The following is a 21,985-nucleotide window of genomic DNA, read 5'->3' on the forward strand; positions in this document are numbered from 1 at the left end:
TGCTTTCAAGTAATAACCTTTATCTTTGAGCCAGATGTACTCATGCAAAGAGCCACACCTGGCTCCAAATAAAACCTATCAACATTTATAGTCATGCAAAATCATCCCGATGTTTTCTAAAAATACCTGTAATCGGAATGGGTGTTTTTTGTAGCTACCAGTACATAGGGTTTCTTTTGTCCCAAGGACAACATGTTTTTTGTTACTTCTAAATCTGACAAAAGCTGGTAGAAAAAAAAAATAGCACACTTTTTGTCAAATGCTAAGAAAGTGATATTGTTTTTTTTCTTTTGTCCAACAGAGTAAAAATAACATTTGGTATAAAAAACCTCCTTTAAAAGCCTCTTTGTTGCTCTTTTCCAATCTTTGAGAAGCAAACAAAACATTGCGCAAGTGCACTCTATTCACTCCAGGGAGGTAAGTAAAGTGTGTATGTGTGCGCAGATGCAGGCATGCATCTGTAGAAATTGTCAAGACAAGTAAAGCTACGTCAACCTTATAGAAGGGGTTGAAAACAAAAAAAAGCATGATAGAAAAAGACATCTGATGTCCAAAACCACAGAACACACAGTTGAATTACTACCTAACAAACAAACCTTCATTATACAAGACCTAAAGTGTTGAAACTAGAGCTGCATGATTTTCAAAAAACAAAAAAACAAAATAAAATACAGATTTTTTTTGACTAGTATCGCAATTTCAATGCGATTTTTGATTCTAGAAGAAAATTGCCATATCTGTGCAAGTTTTTTGTGTGAGTACCTATCGGTAATCATAGTGACATGCTTAAATTTTAAGACCCTTTTTTTTAAATTTAGCACAGAATGTATAGTGTTCCTCCCCACAATCATGCAGATACGTTCGAAAATATTACACGCTCCATGGATCTTGATACATACATACATTATATATACATGCATTTTATATATATATATACTCACATACGTACAAACACAGGGGAGGGAGGGGGGAAGAGAGAAAGAGAGAGAGAGAAAGAGAGAGAGAGAGAGAGAAAGAGAGAGAGATTATGCAAAAAACAGGTATTATTTTCTTACATTTTGGATGCAGGGATGCTTTATTCCTGGACGCTGGCTATTTCAGCTGAAAATGAAAATCTCCATTCTGATCCCTGTGGATGTCTCAGAATTTAGGAATCCCTTTAGAAAAACAGCACCCTCTTCTGGGTGGCTTTGTTAGGGTTGTCGTCTGGTGAACATTATTTACTTTGAGATTTCTCAATCGATCTTAAGGAGGCACAAGGGTCAGCTTTACCTTGAGATGATTTAATTACCAGCAGAGAATACGACTGTAACAAAATAACAACTATGTATCTACAAATAGATATGGAATACAGAATTGCAGTTCAATAAATGGTCTTTATTGTCATTATACTTGTACAAAAGTACACCGAACTCCTTTCAGAGTAAGAAAACAATTTGGAGAGTGGCCGGTTTACTGCACGCTAACATCTGGTTACCGTGACTCCAGCAAGCGGTTATCCAGTTCGAGTTGTAGCAGCTCCAAGTCATCCGTTGAATGACTAATGGACCTGGATTAGGTGAGATACAGGCTCCGCCGTGGGTGGCTTGTGATGGTTGTTACATAGCTTACCCCTATCAGTAGCCTGGACCTGCGGCCTCACTATTGCTTTCTCTGCTGACGCCGCTTCAGTCGTTTCTCAAACCCAATAACAATCCAAGGAGCACCCGCTGGTGACCACCATTTCTTTGCGCTCTGCTGACTTTTCTCAGTTCGATCGAATTGATAATTTTTTTCAAAGTAACGAGCCTCTATAGCTACTAGCTGTTGTGTTGTTCCATTGTTTGTTTTGGTGGCCAGTTGTGCGCCGGCCAACGCCGGTTGTTAAACTGACAGCATACACAGGCCTATCACAGATAATGTGTGGCATAAACTTTGCCTTTCTTTTATTGGTTAGGGCCATTAAAAGTTGTCCGGTGCCATTAAAACTCAATCTGTGACAATTCTGGTTGGCCAAACAATCCAACACTCAAATAACAAAGGGAGAAAAAAAACTGGAACTATAAATCCTTGAAAAAAGTGTCTTGTGTCTTGTCTTGATTTCACAATTGCATTACGTCTCATAGCACATCTACATAGAAACAACATAGTAATAACATGATGAGTTGTTATTTTAGAAATGCAGATCAAACTGTGTACCCTTTGCACTAATTATTAACAAAAGTAGATCCAAGCTTGAAAAAGGTTGACACCCCTGGTCTACTCTACACTGCTGTTAGATTTTTGCTGGCTACAGGGTCTGTCTCTTGTTCTTATTAGACTTTACTTTGTTGTGGAAAAATTGAATTACTAGACATAGAATATATTCTTTTTACACTGTACAGTCATCCATCCATCCTTCCATTTTCTGCACCGCTCATCCTTAGTAGGGTCACGGGAGCGCTGGAGCCCATCCCAGCTATTTTCGGGCAATGGGAAGGGGGCACCCTGAACTGGTTGCCAGACAGTCGCAGGGCACACAGACAACTCACTCGCTCATTCACACCTAGGGACAATTTGGACAGGCCAATTAACCTGACACGCATGTTTTTGGAATGTGGGAGGAAACCGGAGTGGCTGTAGGAAATCCACGCAAGCACGGGGAGGACATGCAAACTTCACACAGGAGGTTTGATCTCATAACCTCAGAACTGTGCCGCACACGCGCTAACCACTGCACCGCCGAGCTGCCCACTGTACAGTCAAATGAATGATAAATCTATCTATCTATCTACCTTAGTCATATCCCTCAAGAAGGGTGACCGACAGCAAGACACACACATACAATAACAAAGGAAATAAAAGGGAAATAAATGGCAAAAAAAACACAAAAAATTTTGGACCATGGCCAACCCAATTGCCCAAACACCCAAACAAGTTAGGCACCTCAGCACCCAAGTTGGTCATGCTTTCGTCCCTCCAGATGAAATGGGACACCAGAAAGCGGCCATGTCACTCGGGTCAGGGTGACACAACACACTCTTTAGTTCAACAGCAGGGCCCGACAGCTTTCACTGGTTTACCCCTGCCGCATCATACGGGTGCCCAGCCCATCCTTAAGAACGCGTCCACAATCCCACTATCCTTTCACAACACCTCTCCACTCCTTTTTTTCACCAACAAGAGCTCTAGCTTCCATTATATTTAGACCTCTTTCCTCCAGTGCACTCATTACACCATCCATCCACGTCAATCCCTGCCTTCCCCTTGGTCTCCTTCCATTTACTTCTGCTCTGTAGATCCTCTTCATCATTCCATCCTCTCCATGTGTCCAAACCAACCGAGTACTCTCTCATTCATAGGTTTGCTCAGTTCCACTACTACTCCAGTTCAGTCTCTCACAATTTCACTTCTCAATCTATCCAATCTTGTCACTCCTAACATACCCCTTAAACACTTTATCTCAAAAACATTTAATTTCCTTCTCAAATCTGCGTTCAGGCTCCAAGTCTCTGCACCATACAACAGTCGGCACAATCACACATACTCATACAGTCCCTTCTTAACATCCATACTCGTACTCTTGTTGTTCATCACTCTCCTCAGAGCACCCAAAACCTTGCTTCCTTGATTCACTCTGTGCAATACATCACACTCCATTCCACCAACTGCAGCCACATCACAACCCAAGTACCTAAAGCTTTCAACTTCTTCCAGCACCTGTCCATGCAACCTGATTTTTAACGTCATGCCCACTCCATCACGTGAACACTTCATCACCTTACTCTTCCCAACATTGACACATAACTTACACCTATCACATACTCTTCCAAACTCTGTTACCAACCTTCTCAATGTTTCCTCAGAATCAGCCACAAGCGCTGTGTCATCTGCAAACAACAACTGACTTACCTGCCACACTGTTCCACTGTTGTCCATCATGTCTACACCTCTGCCAAATACTCTTGCATTCACTTCTCTCACCACACCATCCATGTACACATTAAAAAGCCATGGTGACATCACACACCCCTGTCTCACACCAGTTAACACAGGGAACCACTCACTTGTCTCACTCCCTACTCTTACACATGCTCTGCTGTTCATATAAAAACTCTTCAATGCTTCCAACAACTTTCCACCCACTCCATACATCACCATCACTTGCCACAACGCCTCTTTATCAACTCTGTCATACGCCTTTTCCAAGTCCACGAAAGCCAAATAAACATCCTTACCTTTTGCAAAATATTTCTCACACACCTGTCGTACTGCAAACACCTGATCCACACATCCTCTTCCTTTCCTGAAACCACTCTGCTCCTCCATCACCACCTCATCCATTCTTTCTCTCACTCTCTTAATCAAGACTCTTCCATACAGCTTACCCGGCACAGACAACAAACTGATACCTGATACTCTCGAATTGCTACAATCATACTCATCACCTTTACCCTTATACAATGGCACCACACATGCACTACACCAATCAACAGGAACCACACCACTTAAAAAGCATACATTCAACAAACGTACTAACCAGTCAATCATAGCTGTGCCACCTTTTTTCAAGCATTCAGAAGTACAACCATCCAACCCAGGTGCTCTCTCCCCTTTCATTTCTTTCACTGACTCTTGCACCTCCCATGTTTCCACAGGCTTCACATTTAAATCACCCAACACGGGCATTCTCTCCATACCATCGATCGCCTCGACTCTCACTTATCTCCCATCCTCCACATTTAGCAACTCCTCAAAATACTCTGCCCATCTCGTCCTGACTGCACTAACCAGCAATCTACCATCCTTATCTTTCACTTTCTCTTCCTTTCCAGACTCACTGTTTCTTACTCTTTTCACTTCTTTCCAGAAGACTTTTCTCCATTCCTCAAAGTTCACTCCTATCTTTCGACACCATTCATCATTTGCTTTCCTTTTCGCTGCTTCCACTTCCGCTTTTACCAACCTTTTCTTCACTTTATATCTTTCATACGCATCGCCACTCTTATCTTGCAGCCACTCCTCAAAGGCACGTCTCTTTTCTGTCACAGCCTCTGATACCTCATCATTCCACCATTCACTTCCTTTCCTAATACCTCGACCAACTTTTCTCATTCCACACACTTCTTTTGCACTCCTCAACACTGACTCTTTAAACCACTTCCATTCAATTTCCATTTCTCTTCTACTAACCCGTTCATACTCTTCCTCTATCCTCTCTTTAAACTCTTTCCTTTTCTGCCTTATTCAACTCTGACATTTTGACCTCTTCCCTCACACTCTTCTTATAACTAGCCCTCCACGATCCATCTATTCTCAGTTTTCCTTCCACAAAAAAATGATCAGACATACCACTTATTTCACCTCTGTAAACATGCACATCCAACAATCTACTTAACATCCCTTTCTTAACCACTACATAATCCATCAGTGCTCTGTCCACCATCTTGCCACTATCCACTCTGACAAAGTCCCTCTTTTTAAACAATGGATTTCCAATCACCAACTCATTTTCCACACATAACTTAATCAATTTCTTCCCACTCTCATTTCTTCCTGGTACTCCATATCTACCAATCACATTTTCAACCGTTTCATCACCCACTCTAGCGTTCAGGTCACCTAGTATTACCACTTTTCACCCTTCTTTCGCACTTGCCACACATTCGGACAAGTCCTTCCAGAACTCCTCTCTCTCCTCAGCGCTTCTTTCTGAACCAGGTCCATATGCACTTATAAACATCCATACTTCTACACACCACTTCAACCTCACCCACATCAATCTGGAAGATATCTCTTTCCACTCCACCAGTTTTCCCTTTGCTTTTTCACTCACAAGCACAGCCAGCCCTTCTCTAGCATGTCCACCCGTAACTCCAGACCTTCTACCATACATACCTCCAAGCTGTAATTCACCCTTTCGTTTCATCTTTGTTTCACTCAAGGCTAACACATCAACCTTCCTTTTAGTCATCATCCTTCCGATCTCCTCTTTCTTCCACTCAGTTGCTTTACTTCCACATCCTCTCACATTTAATGACCCTATAACTAGGGTTTGCGAGACCTTTCGGTCTCCCGCCCCCCTTTCTTTGCCTTGCTGTCTCTTAGGGAGTAGAGATAGAGAGGAGAGGATCCCCAGTCCCCTCGCTCCCTCCACTTTAGCCGCCTCTTACGACACGCAGCGGACCATGGTGGGTAGAATTCTCTTACCTCTCACAAGGAGAGGCCCCCCTCACCACAGGGACGAATGATAAATACAACAATAATAATGCTTCTCAATTTCCTTCTCAAACTCAAAGAGAAAACAGAGGATGCATTATTCAAATACTCACACCTTCCCATTCTGTTGGCTTACTGGAGGTAAACTACTTTGTTTTCCAGACTATAAGCTGCTTTGTATGGACCAAATGCTTTCCCCTTTACAAGTGCACTGGGTGCGATATATATTCACATGTGCTCTATAGTCTGAAAATCATGGTACATTTGTAGCTAAGATTGCTCTGCAAAAAAATTACACATCACATGTCTGTTACTGTTTTCTTTAATGGGTATGCACCCATTCAACTACAGTTCTTACAAGACCAACACACAACAACCCATTATTTAAATTTAAAAAAAGATAGTTTTATTAAAAAACTACAGTATTTTTATAAATTTAACTCAAAAATACAATTTATTAAAGGAAGAATTCCTTATTCGGATAAGTTATAATGTATTTCCTGTTCCAGTATTGAAGCATTACACCGAGAATAATTACTGCTACAAACATCCATATTGATACCTATTGGTAAGACTGCATCACTACTTTAATCTATGACATATACTGTACATGCTTAAAGCTATCACAGCAGAATAGTAGGATCAAATGTTCCAGTTGGATGATAAACAATCTATGCATACAGTCTCATGTCAAATAGTTACAGCATTTGTGCATGTTCTTTGCGCCTTGCACATAAAACCAGTTGTTCTCCCACAAGCAATGCAAATTTGTTAGAAGGTCCTGTCTGGATCTATTAATCTGACTCCTACCTGGCCTGATTTGTTCCCAGCTCCTGTGGTAACCACCGTAGGAAAGTTAGCGTCCTCTGCTATAGTCGTGACAATAACCTCCTCTTTCTCAACGGCAGATTCAGAATTCTCCAGAAACTGGAAAACTTCATCGCCTGTCTCCATCGCGCTAGCTATGAGCGTGTCAAGATCAAAATTGTCATCAGCCATCGTACTTTTTCTTCAAGTGGTCCATCACAATCGTCAGCAAGTCCATGCAACACTGATTTGTCGCACAGTGTGGATGTAAAGCCGAGTAAGTGCATTAGACCACTCTATATACACTTTTTTCCCATCATGCCTGGGGACGTACGCCACGTTACTTGCTTCTTCATGTGTGTTTGTGTGTGCCATGGTGCAAGGGGAGGGGGTAAAGAGAGTAGAAGAAATGGGGAGAATATGAAAGTGATGAGACAATGTCATTAGCGAAAAGATGGAGGGGGATGAAAGGATGGGGAGATAAAGAGAAACGAGAGGAAGTAGTACACTAAACAAACATTGCTACACACCATCCCGGTGGGCCAAGAATAAACAAATAAGCGATTATAAAATGCACTTTATCCCATCATCTTCTTCCTCACTCTTCACCAAACCTTTTTTCTCCCCCCCTTGGGGCATCCTCCCATTCTTTTCCCGTTATTTGCCTCAGCACCACTCTCCACCCATTGCTTCTGACCCAGTGAACACTGGTGAGTGTGTGTTTGTGCAAATACATGTGTAAAAAAGCAAACAACTTCAGTACAGGAGAATGCTGAATTTTCCACCAACCCAAAATAAAGAAAGTATTACTGGAGTTGCACACACAGATGTAGAATAAAACTGGACATATAGATTGCAATAAAATTGAAAGGGTTCCATTAAGACCACTTGTTTTGGAGGCTAATGTAAAAGCTTAAAAGGGAGATCTCCTATTTTCTTTAAAGATTTAGCACTTGAGGCAAAGCTCAAATTTAGGTGACCATCTAATAAAGGTTAAGTTTGATTGATATTTGATTGGCATTGTGGTCATCTTGTCATGACAAAACAATTTATAATATTGTATAATGAATACATTGGACTTAAATAAAATACTTATGGTTTAAAACCTTTCTTTTTCTGTCTAGAAGTGTCTGCAGACACATCATGTAAGCATCATTCACAGAGCAGTTAAGGGTTAAGGACAGCATCCTGTAATTATTAGCCATTGACCAGAATACCATAAACACAAAAGAGTAGGCTGATATACTGATGCTTTGAGCAATAATAAAACACACATGTTGTAGAGAGCTTATAATGTTTCGTCTCACAACCTACTTGTAACAGATGGCCTGTTCTACATATAGATTTGCCATAAATTAAATTGCACAGAGTAAACACTTTATTTCTATCTTATTTTTTTTATTTGCTCATAACCGTCACACAAGCTAACAATAGTTTGTGTTTTTTTTGTGGTTTTGTAGGTTAGGGGTTAAAATATATACATATGTAAATATTAGTAAACATTGCTTTGTTAAAGTACAACTTGTGCCTTCTACTGGACTCTTAAGAGATTTTTAAGCAGCGATGTCTTCTCTGTTATTTTCATTGTCCAAAAGTATGAAGTTAAAATTAAATTTTTCTAGAGCAAAAGTATTCATTCTTGGTTTGACTATAGACAGTTAAAAAGGGATCTTATTGTTTAGTGCCTTTCCCTGTATTTCATACTGCAGCTTTGGATAAGAGTAGCTCTCTCCCCATCAATACTCATGAATTGCCTGCCATTTCAACACAGTTCACAATTCACAGTCAATGGCAAGCCAATCTTTACAACAACCCAAGTGGAATTCGAAATTCCCTAAAAAAAAACAGAGGGAACATAATTTTCTGTTTAGCCTCAGCTTGCAACTCAAACAATATTTTTTCATTCTGCTACATTGAACCCTTTAGCACAAAAGAGCCTGCCCAGGCACTGGTGAGTCAATTGGTTTTAAAGTTTGCGTTCAACAGTGATGAAGAAATGTTAAAATTACTGGTCTAACAAGAAACCTCAAAATCACACAGACCATAGTTTCTTTTCTGGCAGTTCCTCTGAAAAAGAATAAATTGTCTCCAATTTTGACTGAACAGTTAGCCAATGGAATGGGATTGGACAACATTTGCCTATTTGCATGCGTGAATTAGGCCTCACAGTGTTAACTCTACATGAACGTGCGAGAGTAACTTCGGAAACAATGCCCCCTGTAGCATTAAGTAGAAAAACAAGCAAGAGCAGTAATCCAATAAACTTAGAAAAAGGCATAAACAAAGAGCCTACATTAACTACACTTTCAACAAAGGGAAAATTGTACTGCCACAGGTCAGTCAAAGATCATCAGCATTTGATATTGTTTGATCTTCATGCATTTTTTCGTCAGGCCACTGTGAGGGACGCTTGTTTGGCAAAATGATGAGAAGGATGTCCGATGATGGACAAGGCATCCAGAAAAGTTCACCTAACTCTGTATGACCCTAAGGTAACATGCTGCCATAATTAGACTGCCGTTATTCACAAGCTTGTAATAGGAGCTCAAATGTATTAGCATCACACTATCGCTATTGTTGTTATCCACACATTTTAAAAGTATTGTTACATAACTGCTATATACGGGGCAGGATGCATACAATAGCTTTACTTGTAACAATAAAGAGCATGCTGTAATTCATCTTTTTAAAGAGTCACTTGAGTGAGATCCTGTTCGACTTTCAAACAAAGTGACATTTTTCCAATTAATCTGTGTTAGATTATACTTGCTAAGACTTTGGCACAAAATTATTTCAAATAAAGCAACAAAACAATAAAACTGATGATAAATGATAATGCAAGTAACACTAACCAGTAAATTGCAAGTGTTTCAAAGAAAACAAAATATTTCTGTTTATCTAGTTCTTCCAACAGGTTTGAAAATGGAACAAATCATGACATGCTAACGCAGATGATTCAGAACAATAATATATATCTGATGAACAATTGCCATGTAACTTAATGCAAAATGAATAATAAATGCAAAATAAGATGAGTAGAATAACTTCTTACCTTATACTTGTCCCTTACAAAACAATCCATCATATGTTGTGTCCTTTCATCTTCTATTGACATGCATGATGACTGAGCATACAGTTTGAGTTGTATCAACTAAGCAGCTTAGCCTGGTCTATTTTTGGTGGGGGCCAAAGAAACATTTTTGACAAATAAACAGACTATGATTAATTAACATGTGTTTGCCTACAAAATTACCAACTCTAAATCTTGAGACCACCTAAGCAGCCTGATTTAATCTCCATATTTGTGAAAATATTTTTCAACACAAATGCAGCTATGAGTGGTTCAGTCCCTTCTAGTAAAAAGCAGATGGCCTGTCGTTACACCGCTAAGCACATTTAGCATGTCCTCTTATTTTCCAAATCTCATGACATTATTTAAACATTATGGACATGGAAGCTATAACAATGAACATGAGGCTTTAATTTCAGTATGATGCAGTAGAAAAAAAGTGGCAGGAAAAAGCGATCGTCGGATTGGCCTACCTGGACCTGCTCACCCCGAGCAGTGGTGTGACCCAACAACGGTTCTGCAGGGGCAGGTTTGATTGTTACTGATTTTTCTGACCGGCTGTCTTTGCTGCGAGACTTGTGCCGATCTCGGCTTTTCTCCCTAAAAAAGAAAACATCCCTTACTTTTAGGTGTCATTTTTCAATGTCAGGATACTAATATTTGAGAAATTATATTGTGATTTTTTTTGACCAAATTGTCTACAATACTAGAGACATTGTTTTGTTTCGTACAAAATCCAAATCCTGATGACTTATTAAGGGTGCTCTGACCCAAATACGACCAAAGCATGTGCTGCAACATATGAGCTCCATTGACCCATTGCACTTAAAACTCTAATCCTGTGTCAAATGTAACCAGCAGGAATCAACAGTCTCAGCCCAGCAGCACTGTGGCTATATGGAATTGTGCCCAGTGTGGATCTATTTCCACTTAAAAACTGGCAGGCATTGCTTCAGTGAATCCCTCATCTGCTTTCTTCACATTTTGACTGCAGCCACCTTGGATGTTGAACAATAAAAAGCAATGGAAATGATTGAATTTAATTTAATGGCAGTTCAGTGCCACAAACTAATGTCTGCTAGAAACCAAAACAAGTAAAGAAAAAAAGAGGAGAAAAGTATCTGATGAATCAGAAGTACTCGTGACAGGTGTCTACTGACGTGAGGAGAAATATATTAAATGATAACGATAACACACGCATCCCTCATACAAAAGGGATAATAAAACTAAATAATTTTTAAAAAAGTATAATTTTTTTTTTTCTAAATAATTAAAATAATTTAAAAAAAAAAAAAAAATATATATATATATATATATATATATATATATATATATATATATATATATATATATATATATATTTTTTTTTTTTTTTAAGCATTTTTAAAAGGGGCGTCGCTACTTTGTGGTTCCACGTTTGCGGGTTCAGAGCTTTGCAGGTCTAAAAAATAATAATAATAAAATAAAATAATTAATAAAAACTAATACATATATTTTTTTTAAAGCATTTTTGAAGGGGCGTCGCTACTTCGTGGTTCCACGTTCGCGGGTTCAGAGCTTTGCAGGTCTAAAAAATAATAATAATAAAATAAAATAATTAATAAAAACTAATACATATATATTTTTTTAAAGCATTTTTGAAGGGGCGTCGCTACTTCGTGGTTCCACGTTCGCGGGTTCAGAGCTTTGCAGGTCTAAAAAATAATAATAATAAAATAAAATAATTGGGCAGCATGGAGTCTCAGTGGTTAGCGCTTGTGCGGCACAGTTCATGTCTTGTGAACCTGTCGTGGGTTCAAATCCAGCTCCAGTTTTCCTGTGCGGAGTTCCGTGCTTCCGTGGGTTTCCTCCGGGCACTCCAGTTTCCTCCCACGTTCCAAAAACATGCATTTCAGGTGAATTGGCCGGTCCAAATTGTCCCTAGGTGTTAATGAGCGAATGAGTTGTCTGTCCCTGTGTGCCCTGCGATTGGCTGGCAACCAGTTCAGGGTGTCCCCTGCCCACTGCCTGGAGATGGCTGGGATGGGCTACATCCCAGCCATCTCTAATAATAATAAAATAAAATAATTAAAATAAATAAATACACACACACATATATATATATATATATTTTTTAAAGCATTTTTGAAGGGGTGTCGCTACTTCGTGGTTCCACGTTTGCAGGTTCAGAGCTTTGCAGGTCTAAAAAAATAATAATAATAAAATAAAATAATTTAAAAAAAATTATAAATATTTTTTTATTTTTTTAAGAATTTTTGAAGGGGCGTCGCTACTTCGTGGTTCCACGTTCGCGGGTTCAGAGCTATGCAGGTCTAAAAAAATAATAATAATAAAATAAAATAATTTAAAAAAAAAAAAAAAGTTTTTTTTTTTAAGCATTTTTGAAGGGGCGTCGCTACTTTGCGGATTTTCACTTTTCGCGGGTGGTTTTGGTCCCCTTAACCGCGATAACCGAGGGATTACTGTAATATTGAATCAGCCATCCCTTCTGGTTGGAAAGACTTAGAACGGAAGAGGTCAAAGGACTTCTTTTTTCTCTTTAATTCCATTCTTTTTTCTTTTTCTCCATTTTTATTTTTGCTTTCTTTTCCCCCACTTTTCTTTTTATTTCGGTTTACCCTTTTCCCCTCTTCTTCTTATTTTTTCCTCCCTAAATTTAGTTTTAAAAAATATATTTTTCCTTTGTAAAAATTTGAAAAGGGGTGCTTTTTGCTCATTTTCAGTGTCCGTAGTTAGTAGTCTCCCTTGGACTCATTTTTGGATGCACATTACAGAAACATCTAGTGGACAAATATAAAACACTGTCCCTTAAAAACAACAATATGTTTTTATCAGCGCTGTTTTTGTGGAAACCCTCCTTTGGCCCAACCTCACCAAGATTTTGATGCCCTTGGTTTCCGAAATGTATTTTTTTTTGTATTATTTTAATATAATTCATGCACGTGTCTGTGTATTATTGACGGTTTAATTAAGATTGCTCTCTTTGATTAGGATTGACAGCTGCCTGGAAAAGGCAAAAAATCGATGTACTAAACATCTGTATAACATGTTGTATACATATTTTTTATCGTTTTCTACTCCTTTGGAAAGTCACAGCTGTTATAAAACTTGCTTTACATGCACAGTTATGACAGACCTCCACTGCTGTCATCGGCCATCTGTGTAGTTTGCTAGACGTAGTTTCCTCCTCTATGCATCAAAACCTGTATATCTATTTTAATTAAAATTTTGTGGCAGTTACATGTAAAGAAGTGGTGTACTTTCACTTAATATACACCTTAATCAAATTTATATGCACTTCCTGGGATATTTACAGTGAATCAGTGTGGTGCTTATATTATAGTCATTATAATCATCATTGACAAGGTACCGTAAATTCCGGACTATAAGCCGCTACTTTTTCCCCAAACGTTCAACCCTGCGGCTTATTCAGTGATGCGGCCAATTTATGTAATTTTTCTAACGGCTGCCAGAGGCGCTCCAGTACAAAAGGTCAGATTTAGACCGGTGGAATATATGCGCCGAGGAAGACTGCAACTTCACTAAAACTGGCCGCATGCGAAAGGCAACTTTTTTGCAAGTCTGACAGTGGATCCTGACAGCGTGGGGCAGCATCAAAAAATCCACCATCACCAACGGGTTCCGAAAAGCCGGTGTTATGCCGAGAAATGCATCCCTGCTGAGAATTGCATCCCCTGTTGCTGGAGCGCGCACAAGTCACTCCCGCTACTACAACCACTTTTACCTCGTTTTATCACACTTTTATATCACTTTTCGGGAATGTAATGGCAAACATATATCCAAGACCACTTCGCCTTGCATTTGTTGGGAATGTAATCCAACTTAAACCATTCTGTCTTGTATTTGTTGTGAATGTAATTGAACAGTAATGCACGCCGTATATAAACCACTTTTGAGCAGGTAACGTGTTTATTTTGCCTTTTTCTACTCAAATCACTCGTATTTAAACTGTTATGCACTCTACCATAAAGCTTATTATGCTGAAACAAACTGTCAAATCATCAACAGATATAAAAGTGAGATAAAACGAGGTGCGTAAAAGTGGTTGTAGTTGCGGGAGTGACGTGCGCGCGCTCCCGCGACAGGGGATGCAATTCTCGGCATAACACCGGCTGCGAAAGCGTGGGACGACGTCTATACGACAAAGTTTCTTTCCGACACTGAGGAAGACGACTTTGATAGCTTCAGTTCTAAGGAGGAAGATTAGGACGGGTTACCGTGATTTTTATAGTATGTTTTTTTTAACAGACCCGTTTACTGTGTTGCGAGCGTGTTGCTAGCGTGTTGCTACCATTAACTGCCCGGATGAAAGTTATATTATTATTATTAAAGCTTTGAAAACTATCTCGGTGTACCGTCTTTCTTTGTAAATATGTGTAACCATGTATAATATGTATTTGCAACTGGATATTTATGTAATGTATTTATTTGTATTTATTTTGGACACTTATTCTGATATGTTTTGGAGGGGCAAATTAAAAAGAAGGGGCGTAACAAACGCGGGCTGACGGGAAGTGGGGACCGGTAAAGGTGAGTGTTTGTAGACACGGTGCACAATAGTGGATATATATTTTTCCCACCCTTAACTTTGGAAATATACACTTTTTTCTTTGGATTACTTTCAACGGGACCCGAACTCTGCCGGTCTGCATCAAATCTCTAAATCATTTTCCGTTAATTTTGCCGGCTGTGATTCTTGGACTGTGTACTTTAATGAAGGACATTCAGTTTCAATCGCGGGACTTAAAGTCGGGTCTGGGTTAATTTTGTGTTTGTGTTACATTTGTTTAATGTGGGCGCATGCGGCTTATATACAGGTGCGGCTTGTGTATGTACAAAATCGGTTTTCTTCTTAAAATGTGGTGGATGCGGCTAATAATCAGGTGCGCCCTATAGTCCGGAATTTACGGTACATATTTTCCGATAATCAACATACCCATGATCATATCTATATGCACTTTTGGTGATATACATAGCGTCAGTATGACAATATCTTGGTATTATATTAATTATAGTTATTATTGACCAAGTATGTATTGACATACTCCAACACTACATTTGAGAGACATGTTTACCAAAACTGTGTAATGATATGGTAATTGTAAAAAACTAAAGACAAACATAAAAATAATTGGGTTTTGTGTGGGTGTTTTATTCCTAAATGGAGCATGCAGTCAAAAAAAGTTTATTACGGTAGTTGTCAGTATGGGACATCAGAGACAGGATTTTATTGTTAGGGAAAAATATAATAAGTTGTTTGAAATGGATATGGACTATCCATCAGAACTGATCTGAATCATAAAAAAACACAACTGTTACCTAATGTCTCAATCAAAAGAATGAAGAAAGGACTTTCCACTACACAACTACACAGTGCTTTTTAAAAAAAATGCCTAACTACTAAGTGATGGTTCCTTTACCCAGCTACACAATAAAAATCACCAACAGAAAGTTGCAGGATATCCTGTTGCTGGGAGAAAACGCGGAAACAGTCAATGAGTGACAGTCCCGGGTTTGCTCCAGGCTACGGAGTCTGCAGCGGTGTTTTGATTCCAGGGTGTGAACTTTCCGCTTTTATTCTTGTGCTTCCCTTTTACTGTGAACGGTGTTGGTTAATCACACCGACACATGTAAGGGAAAACATGACCTATGCGCATAGGTCATCAAACTAAAAGAACTGTAGATGCTGTGTTTTTTTTGCATTTAAAATGTTCAATGTCCTGTTATTGAGACTTAAACTATTATTATGTTATGGTATCCCTTGTAGAATAGAAGTCATAATAATAAGGGAATATAGCAGACAACAGAGGGTTATCTGGGCCTTATAAAGATTTACAGGGGGCATCATGGTGAAAAAAATGAAAGTGAGTGTTGTTTCTGTATTTAGAATTGGTATCTTTGTTGTGTTTTTCATACTATTGTGAAAACCAAGCACTAATTGGTGTGTAAAACAATTCAAGTCCTAGGGAAAACAAAATGCCCAGAAAACACTCAGCCTCTCTTTACTTTAAGTGTCATAAGAGACAAAAAAGAAGCAACACTTTTTGGAATATAGTGGAGTTACACACACACACCACACACAAACCTTCTCAATTACCTTGCCGCATCTAGATTTTGCCTAATCAGCATGCATCAGACTGATTGTTATTCCAACCATGCTCTATCCTATGATATCATGGTCTGATTAATGCAATTTGGTCTGCTGCATGGATCCCTCTAGTCTAATGGGTATAGCTTTCTGCCTGAAAAGAAAACACATTGAGAGGTTTGACCTAAAAAGAGCAGTTTTCTTCACCTCTTTAACATGAATTGTAATTGTGTGGGGTAATTATTATCCTCAATTACATCTGGACATATATACAAATAACAACAACTAAAAATCCGGACAAAACCTAAGAAACACATTTTGTTCTGTTGATTGATAAAATGTTAACGTAATTTTTTTGATCAAAATAGAGGGCGTTATGTCTCCTGTCTTAAGTGATTGATACTTTCTAATTCAGTTTTTGTTATACGGTTCAGGTAAGTATTGCATTTTGATGTTTCTTTCCACACCAGTCTTTCTCTATGTAATTTGACAACAATGTATTGAAAATGTTTAGAAAGATGACTTATTACTACCTTGACAAGAGCTTTCAAAGGCTGCAACATTGGTTTTCTCTTTAATTTAGAACACATGATTTGATTGGCATCCTTACAGAAGGATTAAATAAAACACACAGAGTAGAGTATTCTTCAATGTTCAATTGTAAATGTTGTGGCAAACGCATGTAAACTTCTTCGCTGTCAGGAAGCCATAAATTATATCAAAGACGTATTGCACAATTTGGACTTGTATCTTTTGAGGTACATAAATATACTGTACTGGTCAATATTCTACTTCCCAACCTGTTTCTGATTCATGTTTCGGAGAGCTGATTATATTTGATTGAGGTGAAGAAGGAGACAGATACTGTAGGACAAGCAGGAAGCAAACTTTTTTTACCTTCCATACCACTACATCCTTAAGTGTCTTAAAATGTGTCACATTTACTGATTTACACAGTCAATCATATAACAGTGGGCAGCTTTTGCCATAAAAAGCACTGCCAAATCCCACTGGAGGCCAATTAGCTAACCGTGTCTTGCTTTAGGACACTTAAACATGGTTGCTATCGGCAGGAATCCATTACAAAACCAATTGACCTGACCACTTTGTCATGTCTACTCAAAATTTTAATGTCGTTTTTTGAAAACTTCTTAAAGCAATGTTAAACAATACTTTATACGGCATGTATTGAGTGGTCAAATGATGAAAGAAAAGCTATTTCCTTTGAACGCAGACTCTAAGTCTATCTGCTGAGTCATCAGAAATGAGGTCTAATCATCTTTTTAAACAGTTTAGTGGTGACACACTAATTGGTTGCCAGAAGAAGACGAGCAAGATAACCCTGGAGGACCTCCAACAATGGCAACACATTAAAGGGAGGGATGATTAAACCTTACCCATGCCGATGGGAACCCCGTGAGCGCCCAGAGTGGTAAGAATAGCCAGAATAGGTTGACTCCGTGTCCATGGCAATGTTGCACTGCGATTCAACTTTGTCTGTCCTTTTCACGGAAAGGCAAAGGGTAGCTGTCTTGCTCAGGCAGTTGGCTTGGAAATGAACCCTGAGGCAGGGAAACACCAACCTGGGTGGGGCGACCATAAAAGATTTATATTTTAGAATGAGATAAAATCAAGAATGTGGAATTCCAGAATGTTTGGAAAACTCTGTGTCTTCTTGTAATGTAAACAGTAAACTTTCAGTATCAGTTGTTTTGAGTAGATGGGAAGATATTCCTAATCCGTTACATATTTTTCGGATGATGCATAAAGGAGACATTAGTAAAGAGAGATTACATAATTTAAGAGAAAACATCAATATTTCCTACAGTGTAGGATATATGTTTAAAACCACAAAGTGGTTAAGCGAGAAGCCCACAGCCCATGGAGAGGAACGTTGCTTTTATAATGGCATTTACCTAATGTATTATGCTTCATATTAATTAAAGGAGACAATAACAACTGAGTCTTGTTCTGAGTATTTGGCCATTTTTAAATGGAAATTTCTCACAAAAACACAGTCAACAAGGAGTTTTGGTCGATTCATCCCTCTTCGAGAAGTTAAGCACATTCTTGTGTGTCAACAAAAAACCTTTTCATGGAATACTTAAAAATTCCGACGACGTGTCTGGTCTTTCAACACGCTGCAAGTCCAGCTCGGCATGCAACTGGCTGCTCTGCCTGGGGGAGGCATGGGTTTATTGAAAGAGAGGCATCACCATTCCGTCAAACTGCGGCTATAATTATATTATTGCTTACAGTTCAGTAGTCAAAGGCTTAAAATCAAACGATACATTGTTTAAGTCTTGACCCACTTTCTAACCATGCAAAATAACTTCTGGCCAACTTGAACTTAATGTCATGAGGTGCATGCTTGACGTAGATAGATCTGGAAAATCATTAGTGTGCTTTAATAAGAAGATTGAGATCAAACAAATATTAGATTCCCGTGCAATACATGTAATTGCTCACTTTGACCAAATCAAATGTTTTCCAGTCATAAGTTAATACTAAGAAAAGGCATGAATAATTTTTACTTCGAAAACCCAGAACCAATATTTTTGTACAAGGTTTGACTCCTAACCTGCTGCACAGCCACCTGGCAACTTCCACTAAAACCGACTGGCCATGCTTCGAGCAGTATGAAAAGATTTAAGGCTTATTTTGGCAATAGCGCAGTTGCCCTCAAGGTGCTTTGAAAGTGGGTGAGCATTTTCTCCCTACTTGGAATATTGTTGCATTCACAACTACTTCCAAAAATACATCAGGCTCACAATGACCCACTTCTAACAAGTGTGGCATCAGGACAGCTGCGAGAAACTTCTTGGGCGGTCTGTGGTTATGTTTGCTGGCACGACACTCCTACAATATGGGGGGGAGAATCCTCCTTGTTTGCTCAGTTCATTCTCAAATGCCTGGCCTTGACCCAAAGCCTGGCAGTCCTACATCTTGATGTCCAATCCCAGCTTGAACCTTAGGCATCTGGAATTTTGTTAGGATTCTGAACACTATCCCCTTTCATCGCAAAGGCCATTCAAATACAACAGAAAATTATACTGTAGTTGCCTTTTTTTTAACTTCAGCTTGGGTGACTAACGATTAAGATAATTGCTTAGTTTCACAACAGTCAACTAAGGTGCGGATTCCAAAGATTTTCTCAGGAGTCAAGTATTCTTTCAATGTAAAGCGCGAATTAGTTGAAATAGAAAGGGGTTGCAGACTCCCAAATTTGGGCAGATAAGTTGATTGAATTCAAGAAAGTTTTTCTGATAACAAATCAGATCTTTCGTACACAATGAAGTTTGATGTTTAAAATTCACGTTTTATGTTTTACAGTTTGAAAGCTCATGTTCTGGGACCAAGCAATATACGCAATCGTAAGTTATCTAAAAATTTCTGGTAAATTAAATCAGCATTGATTTTGGAAAACAACATGTAAATTGGAACAGAATATTCATTTTGTTGTTTGTACGGTTTCTTGGAAAAAAAGTTTTTAGCCCTATACTCAGCTATTTATGTCAAACTACAAACATGTTGATGTCCAACTGCGCAAAAACTAAATTTCTTGTCACTATTCAGTAGTGTTCTGTCATTAAAAGCTTTTAATCACAACCAGACAGTTTAGTCAGAATAAAATAAACTTTCATTGTAATTTGCATTTTATATTTCTCTGCAGTTTAGTAGTAATATACGGTAGTACGATATTGGTTATTTTATATTGTGCCTTTTCCGCAAGTCAATAAAAAATGAATGTTTTATGCAATATTTTTTTTGACTTCCCAATAAACACATGATGATGGCAACAACCTAAAATCAGATTAACAAATCAAAGGGTCCAAGTTTTTGCTGTTTGCAAAAATGCACTTTAAACACCTCACATTTTAAACCTATTTTCAAGAAAAACAGTTATGAATTTTGATTGGTGGGATTAGGACACTAAGTCAATTGACTCTGTTACTTACAAGCTGTTTACTGTGTATTTTGGGCCAAACAGCAGCTCCAGGTAATATCACACACTCAGTGTCCCTGCAAAATCAACTTGCCTCGAGCAAACGTCAAAGCTCCATTGCAGATGAAGTCACGAGACAAGCAGCAGCACGAGTAGAATGAGTATATCATGTCACATGTTTGCTGTGGTGATGTTGATGGCAGAGCAAATAAGGTTGATTATTGCTGTGGAATTCAATTGAACTTCCAGGAAGTTTCTGAACATTCAGGTGGGAATTAGACCATGCAGACCATTATCCAGCCCCTTCTGATATATTGACTCAATATTAATGAAGTAACAAGCAATCAAATGCATACCATCATCCAGAACCTGCTCAAGATTTTGAGACAAGCTTTTTCTTTATGCTGTCAACTGGACTTTTACATGATTTCTGTTATTGCATTATTACCGTATTTTCCGCACTATATGGCGCACCATGTTATAAGGCGCACCTTCAATGAATGATATATTTTAAAACTTATGCCATACATAAGACGCACCCCGTTTTTTGGGATTAAGGGCTATTTACGGTAAATAAATGTGACGACTTGACTACAGTAGAGAATGTAGTTACTTTATGCAACCTCTAGATGTTGCCACGCTCAAGGGAATGTCAACAAACCATTCAAAAAGGTCAAACTTTATTAACAAACAAGCTTTCCACAACTCCATTCACTCCCAAAATAAATAAACAGCCGTTTTATTATTTTCTCTGAGGTAAAGCATTTTCGTGACACATCTTTAACATCTTTGAACAACATCGACATATCATTTTATTTTTTGTCCATTTAGTCAACACGCAAAGAAAAAAACGTCTGATACTGTTATTTTAAATGAAACGTTAGTGCAATCGCAATAAAGTGACACTCGTAATGTGCAAAAACAACGAGTGCAAAGCAATAACATAATAACTGTAAAATGTAAAACGTAAACACACAAAAGAAAAACAAAGATCACTCTATAAGCTCCTCATCGACGAATCCCTCGAATTCTTCTTCTGCTGTGTTCGAATTGACCATATCTCAGTGAATGGGCCATCCAACACGTCCGGTGTTTTTGTGCCAGCGCTGTTGCCTTCATACGTATAGTTATCGTACTGACACTTCTGCTTGCCGCTCTTTGTTGAACAACCCACTGTTCAAGTGTCTCCTCTAACTCTGGCCATCTTGCTTTATTGCCACGGAAACTTTGTTGAGTTTTCCTTACTTGGCGGAGCTTATCTTCATCCTTTCTCCACTTCCGTACCATCGATTCATTTAAGTTTAACTCTCTCGCTGCCGCTCTATTGCCGTGTTGTGCTGCGTGACTGATCGCTTTGAGTTTAAACTCGGCGTTGTACGCGTGTCTCTTAACAGGAGCCATTTTTTATACAAATGCACGAATGAAAGAGAATCTCGCTCGCTCTCTCTCTCGCTCTCTCTCTCTCTCTCTCTCAAACGTGACATTCTGAATAATTCTGCGTTTGTTTAAGGTAAATTGTGCTTTACATCTTCACCAGTCATAACCCTGGATTCAGACAAATACTGTATTTGTTGAATATGAATTAAGCAGTTTAATGGGGTAGCCATTTTGCCACTTAGTAAACAAATACAACACGAGCCCCGGCAACTACCAATCGTTTAATATTTCCCAGTATGCACAGCGCGAAAAATGGAGTCGGCGGCTGTTTCTCGTAGTTGCGAGACCTTGCGAATTTAATATTGAGCCATATATAAGGCGCACTGTGTTATAAGGCGCATGGTCAGCTTTTGAAAAAAAATAAGACTTTTAGGTGCGCCTTATAGTGCGGAAAATACGGTACTATTATTTTTCTAAGCACTATGTGGTAATAGTTATT

General features: G+C 38.7%; 1 protein-coding gene and 1 long non-coding RNA gene across 4 annotated transcripts in view; one reads left to right on the forward strand and one right to left on the reverse strand.

Annotated features, from left to right (window-relative positions):
* The window catches only part of LOC148369427 (vang-like protein 1), a 44,893-nt gene that overhangs the window by 18,559 nt on the left and 4,349 nt on the right, over nt 1-21,985 (reverse strand). Inside the window, exons 2-3 of one of the 3 annotated variants that reach the window (XM_088331447.1) lie at nt 17,561-17,746; nt 10,528-10,654 (exon numbers count right to left, since the gene is read on the reverse strand). In XM_088331447.1, the coding sequence (XP_088187573.1) occupies nt 10,528-10,654; nt 17,561-17,631 (198 nt within the window). In that variant the 5' untranslated portion in view covers nt 17,632-17,746. Of the gene's footprint in view, nt 1-6,987; nt 7,271-10,036; nt 10,131-10,527; nt 10,655-17,560; nt 17,747-21,985 lie in introns of those variants that run through there. The other 2 variants (XM_088331449.1, XM_088331448.1) reach the window with 2 other exon arrangements.
* On the forward strand, nt 6,874-11,222 carry LOC148369428 (uncharacterized). The gene is made up of 5 exons (XR_015850011.1): nt 6,874-7,015; nt 7,086-7,261; nt 9,378-9,476; nt 10,474-10,583; nt 10,916-11,222. It is a non-coding gene; the product is annotated as an uncharacterized LOC148369428 (long non-coding RNA).

This window comes from Urocampus carinirostris, chromosome 3 (assembly GCF_059441175.1).
Source record: "Urocampus carinirostris isolate Australia breed hairy pipefish chromosome 3, RoL_Ucar_1.0, whole genome shotgun sequence".
Classification (NCBI taxonomy): domain Eukaryota; kingdom Metazoa; phylum Chordata; class Actinopteri; order Syngnathiformes; family Syngnathidae; genus Urocampus; species Urocampus carinirostris.